This window comes from Lampetra planeri, chromosome 30, assembly GCF_965212315.1.
Source record: "Lampetra planeri chromosome 30, kcLamPlan1.2.h2, whole genome shotgun sequence".
Taxonomy (NCBI): domain Eukaryota; kingdom Metazoa; phylum Chordata; class Hyperoartia; order Petromyzontiformes; family Petromyzontidae; genus Lampetra; species Lampetra planeri.
Genome location: NC_136136.1, coordinates 2,196,813 through 2,209,427, shown reverse-complemented (window position 1 = coordinate 2,209,427; position 12,615 = coordinate 2,196,813). Strand labels below are relative to the sequence as shown.

Here is a 12,615-nt window from a genome sequence, read left to right as displayed (position 1 = left end):
TCCCAGTGATTTTGCCATTGTCAAATACTGTACGGACAATCACTGAACGCTCGCTGAAAATCGGATAATGGGCATAAGAGTAGCTACAATTATGATTCAACTTGTCCAGAAATTCTGTGCATTGTCACAATTCCATTCCATTCAAGATTCACCCACTCTAGTTTTTTTACATCATTTTTACGACTTTCTTCAGTCGATTAGCCTCAATGGAAGTTTAGCATATGGTTTGCATATATTTTTTGTAAATCATAAATATTGGCTTCCCAGTATTGCAAGCTTAAAATAAATTTTAATAGCTCGATCGATGCATCATTACATGCTAAAGTACTAAAATGTCATCGGTATTTGTGAAAGCGCACACATGGATTTATTTGATGCCGTTATCATGCAGCTTCTGACCAAATCACCCGGAATGCACCCACGATCAGTTCCAATTCCAGAAGATGAGTGGCATTGAACCTGGACAGTGCTTGCATGGGTGACCACCTTGCACACCGGGTTATTTATTGGCAGTTGCAAGACCTGTGCTACGTCACGGGCAGCAGACGACGGTGTAGCCGTTGTCCTGCGCTTCTATGATCCCACATTTAAATTTTGTCGCTTTCATAAACCCACACTGACCTGGCATGGCAAAGTATGGTCAAATAGCCCGAACGGCATTGGAGGGCCTTCATCTTGTCGTGGATTGATCAAAGGGCTGTGCATGTACTAACCTAAACTATTGAAACTAAACTATTTTAGGCATACCGAGCTATACAACTCGTTTTCAGAAGCGACCTGGCCACTGGTGATGGCTCAACGAAAGGGCTTATCACGTGGAAATTGATAGCAGCCAAATACTCTCAACGGATGTTTATAAATGTGGAGGGAAAAACCGGAGGAACCCGGATAAAACTCCACAGGACCAAGAGGAGAGAGACACGCAAACTCCAAATATACAGGAGGCGTCAGGGTCGGGATCGAACCCACGACTTCCTGGCATACCAGGCGAGGGAGTTAACATCTCGCCACCGCGGCGTCGCGATATCGCGTGCCGTGTGCTCGGGCTCACACTGCCAGACGTTGACCCTGAAGAGTCACATTTCGCTTACGTTAGCAGCATTCATCCCACGGAAGGATAAAATCTGTTATTTATTAAGCGCGGGTGATTTTACAAATTCTGCTGTAACACCGACACGCAGTGGCCTGCGTTGGTGAACCAATGTCATGCGATCATTATTTTTTCGTCCTCGCAAATTACCAGACTGCTTGCGTTTGATAATAGCATCCCAGTGGAGTGCTATCGTGCCGGGGCTGAGCTTGTGTTGTGCGTCGTAAAAAAGAAAAGAAAAACCACATCGTCTCTGCAAGCTCTCACTTGGTTTAAAGAAAAGGATTGACTGGCTGATCGATAGTATTCGAACATAACAACCATGGATCTCCTTAGGTAAACACAGCGATTGCAGCTCCGAGACTTGCCATTAATAAGCATGCACTCCCACGCACATAAAATAACATGTCACTTACTGTTAATGAATAAATCCCACTACTCTTGCGAAATAAAAACGAGGGTTGAATGCCTTTAACCTAAGGTGAAATCTTTTTGCAACATTTTGCTCCAAATTAGCTTCTTTCCACGGTGAGCTACGCGAGAATAATTAAGTACACGCGCATATGCGCTCCGCCTTGCCTGCTATTGATGCCCTCACTATCCCTTAACCCGTTTGGCAATTTTTGATGACATTTTCAGTAATGGTCCGTGGCTACAGTGGCTCACCCAGCATTGATTTTCCCGGAGGGGGGAGGTGGGGGCGGTCGTGGGGGATCAGAGGCCAAGTTCATATTGCGCACGGGAACACTCGAGAAAGACGTATGGTTCTGTGGGAGTTGTGTTATTCCGAACGTGATTTTAGTAAAATTTTCTCAACTCTCCGAAAGCACTTTGGTGTAGGCATGAAGCTAAAGGGAGAACATATCACCCTTTTTGTAATGGAGATTGACATCATATGCAGATACTCAGAATCCATTTGGTCTGAGTGAATCGGAGCTTTGAGGCATAGAATTCACGCTGTATTAAAAAGGCTGAAATGATAAATCAATACAAGTCGGCGAAATGCATGGACATGTAAAGGTAATTATAGACGGTTTGGTGCATTAACTAATAAATCAAGAGCTTAAAAAGGGTTATGTAAAACAGTTAATTGAAATCGGTCGTAAAATAATTTAAACACTTACAACAAAATTCAATAATCCTTTCATATAATTCTCCCATATCAAAATTTTAATTAAAATGGCAGATGAGGCAAATTATAGTTTTACATTTGAAATAATTATTATGTAAATTCTTAATTGTGAACTTAAGTTCCGTTAGCAATATTATTTTTAATATATTAATAAATATATACTCCTATGTATGTGTTACATACAAATTTGCGTACGCACATTATTTTTTCTTCTCATACACAGTGCTGTCGCTAAACGGACTGCTTTGGAACCCACTGACGGCAATAGACTAATAGAGAGCCATTTGCGAAATACAGTTTATGATTTGTTTTTATTCAAAGGGTACCAAATTTCTGGGAGGTGGCCCAACTGGAACACGTGGGGAGCCGGCTGCCTCTTCCTCAGTCAGCCTCGCCCACTTTTACGTGCCCACGCCCACTCCAGCACTAGCGCCGCTCACAGGGCCTTGCAACCCTCCCCGCTCTCATGTTGGCCTCCCACCTACTGCTCATAGACTCCACCCTACTCGGATAACTTTGCCCTTTGATTCAACAAAGTGAGAAGATGTTTTTTTTTACTTGATAAAAAGTCTCAATTTTCACGCTCAGGAAGGATACCCCGTACCGGGACAGTCTTTCTGAATTCGGGGCAAACCAGGACATTTATCAACATAAAATATTTACACTATGAGATCTCTTTTACCAGTGGCAAAATATAGTCGTAGGTTTTTACCCTTTAAACTGGTACAAAACTGACATCAGGTACAAAAAAGGGTAAAAACCTACCACTATAAAATATTTAATTTTAATATAGCATCAATCATGTAAAGTGCATCTCACAACAATTCACAATTTGCAATGCATGCGCGGAGGTGCGAGAAATCACAGATAAGCAGGAAGGGCAGCCCGGTGTTGATCCAGTGCCAAGAATTGTCCAAGCTCTGCGTTCTTCGATATATCGCAACGTTTCAGCCAACTGAGTGTTTTTAAATCCTTTATATTAAGTTCACTTGCTTGCTTGCGCGCTTACGACCGTGCAAATCTTTCGGTCGTTTTTTAACCCACTTCCCGTGATCCAATCGAGCTGACATTTTGCACACAGACTCGTTGTGCGTGACAATTTATTTTCGTGAAATTTTTTTCCCAAAATGTTCCACTTTATAGGAAAGAAAAAATTCATATTTAATTTAAAATACCAATGTGAAAATATGAAACTCTTACTCAAGAAAAACATAAATGAATAATAAAATAAAACCGATGCCACGCATATAAAGGATTTATAGTGAAAAACTTTGTTTTTACGGGTTAATTTTTATACATTTACCCCTAACTCCCACCCCCGCTCAATGCTGTCTGGCAAGACACCACAGTGTGAATTCACAAGCAGCAGCAGCAGAGGCAGCAGCATTTGCCGGTGTTTTTTGCCCTGCGCCCTGACGGAGCCCAGGTACCAAGCGTCTGGAGTGCGTGCAGTCGGATGGCACGGCGAGGCGCGTGCTCACGTCTGGGATGCTCTACCCGTTCAGCCTCACCAGGCTGGCAAACTACTTCTACTACACCGACTGGAAGAGGTACGGCCACTCACCATCACCCCCCTCGCCCCCTTCAACTCGAACCGTAAAACCGCGACGGCACGCGAGGGCGATGGTTGCCGGCAACCGTCATCGGCAATATTTGTAGCAGCAGATTTTGGTTTATTGTACGTGTTGAAGTTTGGCTGGCCCACACCCGGACAAATATGATCACTTCCCCCCCTGCCACCGGGAGGGAAGAAACTTGGATAGCAAACTTCCAATTAGATCGCAGACAGAGGTCACCCGCGGTGGTGTGTTTTGTAGACCGATCGTTGTTCATAAGAACACACAAACTCTGTTTTAGTTGACTCAACGAAAGTCCTCACTCTACGCCACTACCATTGCAAGTCGCCAACGTTGCTTGTGGCAATTTAATTGCCAGTAGTGGTGATTGTCGAGAAGTCGCCCTTGCTTTGTCACGGTCTGAACGCGGTGCCATAACACGAGGCCCCTCACCTCGCGATTGGAAATATGATCGGTTCTCACATGCGTGACTTGATGCTTCGTGTATTGTGAACGTAGGGATTCATTTTAATTGATGAATCGATTCATTTTAATTGATGAATCGATGATGCACAGTTACATACCTAAAGGGCTAATTGTGCAACACCCCTCGGGGGTCAATACACAGAGTGACAACATTGTGGACTATCAACAGCGGTTGGCTTTGGAGATGCTGGCCCCTGACATATGAATGTGGAATTTCGCCCACAGGCTTAAGGCCACAAGTGAGACAATCTAAAACTTATTTTAAGAACAGGGGAACTTTGGACTTTTTCAAGAATGTTAAATTTACCCTTCACAATGATATTGATGTTTTTCATTCATTGCGAACATCCATACAGTCCTGTGTCTAATAACCACACAGCAGATCAAAACATGTATCTTTCGGCTTCTTCCTCCCACCCCTCGGCTTTGGAATTCCCTCTCATCGTCAAACTCTTATAATAACCTTGCTCAACTCAAGGAACTTATCGGTTCTCATCGATTACAGCTTCAATCCGTGCCCTTTGTTCTTGGCCGCTTGGTCTTATGCTCCTTTGGGCTTGTGCTCAGCTACTGCAATAACAATTTACAAATAAAATGATGGCCTCCATCTGCTTGTGATGTACCCATTACCACCACAATGCCACTAAAATAAAAAAAAATATTTTACCAGATAAAGCCCAGAAGTGACCTGGCCACAAATGATAGCACCAAAAAAGTTACCAACACAAGCAATCTCTGTACCTGTGTTACTCTCTCTATGTATCTTGGTGATATCTGTCTGCTTATATGTCTGTCTATAGTTTTCTGGTTAGATTTTTTGTTGCTATTTCATTTATACCTGATTGCTTGTGTCGCAATCGAAACGTCGTATGCTATTATTTAATTTATTATTTTATCTTTAGACGTGACTTTACCGAAAGAACCAAAGAATAAGTTAACATCTCCTAGCCACCGCGGCGCCCACGACCTCTCTCACCCTGTGCTCGCGTGCCGCGTGTGCTGCACACACCAGGGACGGCGTGCGGGCCCTGAGGAACGACGGGGCAGACGAGGTGGACGAGTTCCTGCCGGGGCTCCGCACGCACCCCTACGGCATCACCATCGCACAGCCGCACTGCCCACCCGGTCAGCAGCTGTGGCAGCAGTATCTCGGTAGCAGCAGCAGCAGAAGCAGCGGCAAGCAGTAGTAGCAGCTGTGGCAGCAGCAGTATCACGGTAGCAGCAGCAGCGGCAAGCAGCATCAGTAGTAGCAGCTGTGGTAGCAGCAGTATCACGGTAGCAGCAGCAGCAGAAGCAGCGGCAAGCAGTAGTAGCAGCTGTGGCAGCAGCAGTATCACGGTAGCAGCAGCAGCGGCAAGCAGCATCAGTAGTAGCAGCAGTGGTAGCAGTATCTCGGTAGCAGCAGCAGCAGCGGCAAGCAGCAGCAGCAGTAGTAGCAGCTGTGGCAGCAGTATCTCGGTAGCAGCAGCAGCTAGCAGCAGTAGTAGCAGCTGTGGCAGCAGTATCTCGGTAGCAGCAGCAGCAGCAGCGGCTAGCAGTAGTAGCAGCTGTGGTAGCAGCAGTATCACGGTAGCAGCAGCAGCAGCATCACGGTAGCAGCAGCAGCAGCTAGCAGCAGCAGTAGTAGCAGCAGTGGTAGCAGCAGTATCTCGGTAGCAGCAGCAGCAGCTAGCAGCAGCAGTAGTAGCAGCAGTGGTAGCAGCAGTATCACGGTAGCAGCAGCAGCAGAAGCAGCGGCAAGCAGTAGTAGCAGCTGTGGCAGCAGTATCACGGTAGCAGCAGCAGCGGCAGCAGCAGTAGTAGCAGCAGTGGTAGCAGCAGTATCACGGTAGCAGCAGCAGCAGAAGCAGCGGCAAGCAGTAGTAGCAGCTGTGGCAGCAGTATCACGGTAGCAGCAGCAGCGGCTAGCAGCAGCAGCGGTTAGCAACAGCAGTAGTAGCAGCAGTGGTAGCAGCAGTATCACGGTAGCAGCAGCAGAAGCAGCGGCAAGCAGCAGCAGGAGAAGCAGCAGTGGTAGCAGCAGTATCGTAGCAGCAGTAGCAGCGGTATAGTAGCAACAGTGGCAGGAGAAGCAGCAGTAGCAGCAGCGTTACCGATATAAATTATGTTTAGAATGAAAAACAAATCTGCGACTGCTTTGGCAGCGGTCAGGCGACATGCAAGGCGTGATGGGGAGGAGTGATCTCGTGGTCACGATCGCACCTTTTGTGTGCGCTGTATGATTGCTCTTTGATTCCAGCCTGCACGCACGGTCTGAGTCTCTCCGTCGCTTTCCACAAAGTGGTTAGAGTTGGTTTATTGCTCTCGTTAAGCGGAACCAAATTCTCCGCGCGGTGATCAGGGAGAGGGGCTGGTACACAACATGACGCCGGAGCACAAGGCAGTAGTCGTACGGAATTGATGGCTGTGCCGGACAGAAGTATCCTCATAAGGATACAACTGGCATACAGTGGTCTCATTGACCTGCTGCTGTGTAACACAATACGACCACCATTTAGATTTTTTTTTAAGTATATGTCTTATAAAGCAAAGCTGTTGTGCATTTTGCATGCAGCGTGGTGATGTCACGTGACATGCGAGGAATGATGGGGGGGGGGACCAATCCTCTTGTCTTTTACCATCTAGGAATGACATTTTCCTCATAGCATCACTCGTGCTTGTCTCCATCCTACATGCACTTCTCTGTCCAAGAGGAGTTGCTCGTCAAATACGCAAAGTGTTAGAACCGGCCGATACAATTGCCCGAGTTCACACCAGAGCTATTCATTATGCAGATAGAGTCGGCAGTTGTCCAGGGGACAGGCGTTGGCAGGACAGCTCCAATGGGTTCCCCGCTGCTCGCCCTGATGCTGATGAATTCAGATGCAGACAGAAAGCCCCGGCGTAGCCCCAACCCATCAAGGCCGGTCGGTCGGAGCAGATTGTTGTCTGCCTGTGTGCTCATGGGATTAAGGCGGGGCAGGGCAGGGTGGGGGGTGATTGCCAGACTCAAAGGGGCATGTGGGGGGGGGGGGACGCCGAGGCTTTGTTTCGGCTTCAGGTGTAAGCTGCAGCTAATCTCGGCCACTTGAAAGAATGATTCAACGGTGAGCATTTGCCCAGGGATAGTGTGGGCGACGCCTGCAGTACAGGGACTACAAGGATGGGTCGAGTCGAGATGGAATTACAGTACTCATCTTCTTGGTTCTTTCGGTAAAGTCACGTAGAATGGAAATAATGAAATAATAAAAATAAAACATAATACAATAATTCTCACGACGTTTCGGCCACAACGCAAGCAGCCGTCCTCAGGTGAAGACGCTGTCTCCCCGACAGACCTGGTCTTCACCTGAGGACGGCTGCTTGCGTTGTGGCCGAAACGTCGTGAGAATTATTTTATTATGTTTTATTTTTATTATTTTATTATTTCCATTCTACGTGACTTTACCGAAAGAACCGAGAAGATTAATCCCTGCAGTTACGAAAGCTTTAAATCGAAATTTAATTACAGTACTGTTATACTGGTAGGAACCTCCTGGTTACACCAGCCCACAGGGGATTATTGTGTCCGTCCGTCGTGCATCCAAAAGTGGGAGGGGTGGGGCTGGATGGAGAGGAGAGGGTGGGGAGGGAGGGGCTGGGTGGGGAGGGGAGGGTGGGGAGGGATGGGCTGGGTGGGGAGGGGAGGGGCTGGTCACCCCGTGGTGCCCTTATAAAACTCAACGTTTAATCTACTCACGCCGGCTTGTGCCCACCCTCACAGTCGGGCATATTTGCGGAATACACCACGCCGCCGTTGACCCTGGCCATTGACCGAGCAACCCAACGTTCCTACCAACTCCCTCCGCAGGAATGTGTTTTAGGAGACACCGAAAGTCCATAGGGTACAGTGAAGAAAGGATATTATTTTTTAACCTTTCTGAATAGTTTTAAGTCATAGGCAGAGTTAGACTTCAATATTGGGGGGGGGCAGGTGTTCGCTTTGTCCCTCACATTCGGAATCGCGGGTGCATACAATTAATTTATTTTCAAACTTAATTGTAAACTAGAGAAATAAATTAATGAAGGTGACCAGCTTGGCTGGGGCGTTGCTCCCCCCCCCCCTCGTGCCCACCCCCCAAACTCCGCCCATGGTTTTACGGGGTATTGATGGCACACTCGTGAGGTCACGGTGCTATGACCTTGAGTTGAATTCCTGGTCATGGCTAACATCGGCGGAGGTCGATAATTTAATCGGTTCTGAGCCCGCTTGCCTCCTCCTCCTCCCCCCGCCACCAACGAATGGTTCACCGACCCTCACTGACCAGCACGGCGAAGTATGGTCAAGAAACTGTCGCTGACTGACATGGCGTGGGGAGGCCACCTGAGAGTAGTGTGTTTAATAAGGGACAATACTTTCTAAATTACCCGTGCGTGGGATTTCTCTTGTCACGGTTGTTTCCTCGCGCACGAAATTAACATGAATAAATACACCACTAAATTAGCATTGGGTAAATATGCCAATGCTTACGCCAAAAACGATCATCCTGCAAAATATTGAGACTCACTTCAAGCTTTGCTCAATATCCATACGGAGTATTGCTGCTGTGGTGTAAAGTTAGAACACTGGAATTGCAATACAGAGGTTACCGATTTTATCTCGAAACAATGGCACAACTTTACTTAACCCCCCACGCACCGCTGTCCAACCAGCTGTAGAAGTGGACACGTGCATCACAATTAGTCGATCGGTAGGTTGCGTGTGGTGGGGTGAATTGTGGGTAGCACCACCTCTTCTAAGCCATCTCGCCAGCGTGGAGAAGTAGGCCAAAATTACCTTCAGAGGGGCTCTCTGGAGCTCCCTCTAGTAGAGGGCCTTCTGCCAGCAGTGGTGTGAGCAACCAATTGCAGGACTGCACCTTTACCTATATACAAAGACACATATCCCCCATGTAGCCTTTAACAGACTATTGGGGCAAGTGCTGTTAGCTGTTAGCGAGCATCTGTGAAGGCAAGCAAGGCACACGAGGGTGTGGGTGGCCAGCACCACGCCAGTCTGCATTTTTCTCCTTAGTGGCAATTTACACACCGCACCAGGTACTCATTTTAGGCTGAGTCGACCGAGGGGAGGCCCAGGACCGGTTCAGATAATTGTCACTGGTGTTAACCGTGAGCGCTAACCGCTAAGCTACCGCTCCCCACTATATATACCACGATTAATATACACACACACAGACACGCATATATGCACACAATGTCATTGTTAACAAGAGCATTTAATAAAGCGCAACATCCAAATGTCCCCGCGTCTCCCCGTGCAGGTCAGAACCACTGCGGCGTGAACAACGGCGGCTGCTCGCACCTATGCGTGCCCAAGTCTGGGGGGCGCTCCTGCCTCTGTCCCGACACTCCATCCGCCACCGAGCGCTGCTCCGAGGTGCGCCAGTAACCCAGAGGTTGGACGCGGCCTCGCCAGACCCACGGACGTTGGATGGAAAAAAAGAAAGCTTCCAATTCCCGCCGCGGCCGCCGTGAAAGACAAAAACGGAGAAACCCCGCAAGCGTCGAACACGTTAAACGGCGGGGGCGGGAGGGCCCCCCTCCTACACACCCCCCCCCCACCCTACCCATGCAGTCGTTCCTGGCTGACTTCGCCAGGGCCTTGTATCCGGTCGTGAAAACAAAATAAACCCAGAGAAAGTTAGCAGCCACGCCGGTGAATATTGGGCAGCCGCTAGAATAAAAGACTAAACGTGGTGCCGAATGCAATGAAAAAAAAAGCCGCAACGGGTACACTTACACTCCGGAAGGGATATAGGTGGCCAATTTGTTTGGACACAAAAAAAATGCACGCCGACGTTTAATTAAATGCAGCTTCAGTGCTCGAGTAGCGCTCTTGTTGGCTTGGCCCGGACGAGCGGGCACAGCGCGCTGCCTGGTCCGTTAGGGACGCGGTTATTTTCCGAAGGCGACGTCACCACGTGCAGAGGGCCTCCTCTTCATTAAAAGTTCACTTCCGTGCTCCCGCGGGAATCGTGAAACTCATTTGCAAATGCGGGGAGTGTGTGTGGTTGCTCATCTTGTCGTGGGTATAATTGCGACTTTTGATAACGGCTTGTCAGCTGTATATGGCAAATCCAGACTTTTTATATATCTTATTTGTCTTAAAGGGGGCATTGACCCCAGAAGTGAGATGAGAGAATTCTATTGAGAGTTATATGCGGATAGTTATTTTTTAGGGGGATACACAACAAATGTCATTAGAATCCAACTTAAATTCGTATGTTAATTGCGTAAACAAGCACACAATGGAAAACCCTCGGCGTGATAAGAGGAAAGCTGTACTTACGAAGCATTATTAAATCAATGAGAAGCACTGTGCAGGGACGTACGTTTAAGTGGCAAGAGTGGCATATTGTGAAAATGGGCACATTACACAAGGGCACTAGTGTTATCTTCTGAGCATTGTGTTCCGAATGAAAGAGCGCCTCCGTGTCCTTTTGTTGGCTCACGTTTGTGCTGTCGCAACAAAGGAACAGCATTGTTCCGAGGCTAATTGTGGGAATTGACGCAAGCTGCCTGGGTTGGGTGTTACACCAGAGCATGGCTCAAATCCATCAGCACTGTTGGACAACTGCTTTAGAAAAGTTGACAACGTTTCTAAAAATCTATATATATACACGTACAAACACGACAAACATTTTGTCTATTCCCACTGGTAAATACGTATAGCGTCTATTCAGCCTGCCGTGTCATGTAGCCACGCACCGCCGCACACAAACACGAACCACCTCGCGAGGAAGATATGAACATCCTCGGCTCCACACGCTGGTGAAATGTATTCAGTGGGGTAATGGAAATAAATACATTTTAACGGGAATGTATATATGCACGGTTGTGGGATCGCACGCGTATGTACAAAGCGCACACACGCACACACACACACACGTGCTCTCATATACCCGTTTCCATGGTAACACTCGAGCGTCGTCACTTATACAAAAGATATATTTTTTGGTGCTTTTTTTTAAATCAAACTTGTGTTTCAATAGTTTCAAGTTAAATTCTAACGCAGCCCACCCAGTTCCCCGTTATTCTGTTGCCGTTTCTTTTGAGCACTGCTAGTGTAATTTCTTTCAAAATAAGGCCACCTTTTTATTTTGTACGACAAAGGATCTTTGTCAAATATCTTATTAAAACACGTCATGCAATTTAATGTGAGGCATTACAGCACTAATTGCAACTGTTGGAGACGAATTTTATAACAGAGCTATTTTAAATGGTTTGGCACAGTATGAATTGAGCTCTCAAAAAAAAGAAAAGAGGCTGTACTTTTATTAACAATATGATACCTCATTTTGTATTCTGTGTAATTTTCTATAATTATATCAAAGTATCTTCTTTTTTTGTGGAAGCAATTGAAATCTCAGCTGTCAAAAGATGAACGCATTTAATTTTCTTGTTTTTCTAGGTCAAGGTGCTATTGTGTTTGTATTTTCGCGTATACCGCAGACAATTTGCTTACGTGGAAATTATGTTTAATCCCCGTGACTGTCATATTTTACGTTACACTCATTGTGAATGCACAACACATCAATTATGAATGCAGCAGAAGTAAAATCGTGTTATCTCGTTTAGCGGAACACATTTTGTAGCCAGATTTGTGTCTGGGTCTCCAGCAGACTCGCAAACGAGATGGGAGCGCCAGTAACTTAAACAACCGCTCACTTTGTGCTGTTGATGTCAGAACGCTGAAAATAGGGAAAATGACACTCGACAAAACTCTTGCGTATTTCAGATTATTTAGTTCTTTTACAAGCGTAAACTCTCGGCAGATGCGAATTATATTTTGTCATTTATGCAGTCGTAACGAGTAAAGATGCATATTGTCACACGCCCTACATGCAACGGTTTTACCTGCAAATCAAAACCAATACTGTATTTCCAAGCAGTGCAGCTCCTGTTCACTTGGTAAATGTGACATTCTGAAAATTAAAACCACTGCAGCTTATGCCACGCGTTGTGGAGTAAATGTGCATAATAACAACACAGTGCTGTAGGAATAATAATTATAATACATGCAATGTGACCACATTCAAGAGTGTACTGTTTTTGTATGCGTCTGTGCAAGGACCTGCAGAATCAAACTTGTCTCTCTCACCGCGTCAACTATAACAGTTTACAGCCTTCTTCCAAACCCTTGGCGTATGAGGGCCTCCCAACGCCGCATTGATTGTGTGGGTTGTTTGACCATACTTCACCACCCTGGGTTGTTGAATGGGGAAGGCACAGGAGCAGTTTCGATATGCCCTGGGCCGGGAATTGAACTCGGGTCCGCCAGGTTCATGTCGCGGTGGGTTACCGACTGTGCCCACCACTCCACTCATGTATAC

General features: G+C 46.7%; 1 protein-coding gene across 1 annotated transcript in view; it reads left to right on the top strand.

The window, feature by feature from the left end:
- Positions 1 to 12,316, top strand: part of NID1 (nidogen 1) — an 88,997-nt gene extending 76,681 nt beyond the window's left edge. Inside the window, exons 20-22 of the mRNA XM_078608439.1 lie at positions 3,649 to 3,772; positions 5,277 to 5,389; positions 9,544 to 12,316. Of these exons, the coding sequence (XP_078464565.1) occupies positions 3,649 to 3,772; positions 5,277 to 5,389; positions 9,544 to 9,671 (365 nt within the window). The 3' untranslated portion in view covers positions 9,672 to 12,316. The remainder of the gene's footprint in view (positions 1 to 3,648; positions 3,773 to 5,276; positions 5,390 to 9,543) is intronic.
- Positions 12,317 to 12,615: the final 299 nt, after the last annotated feature.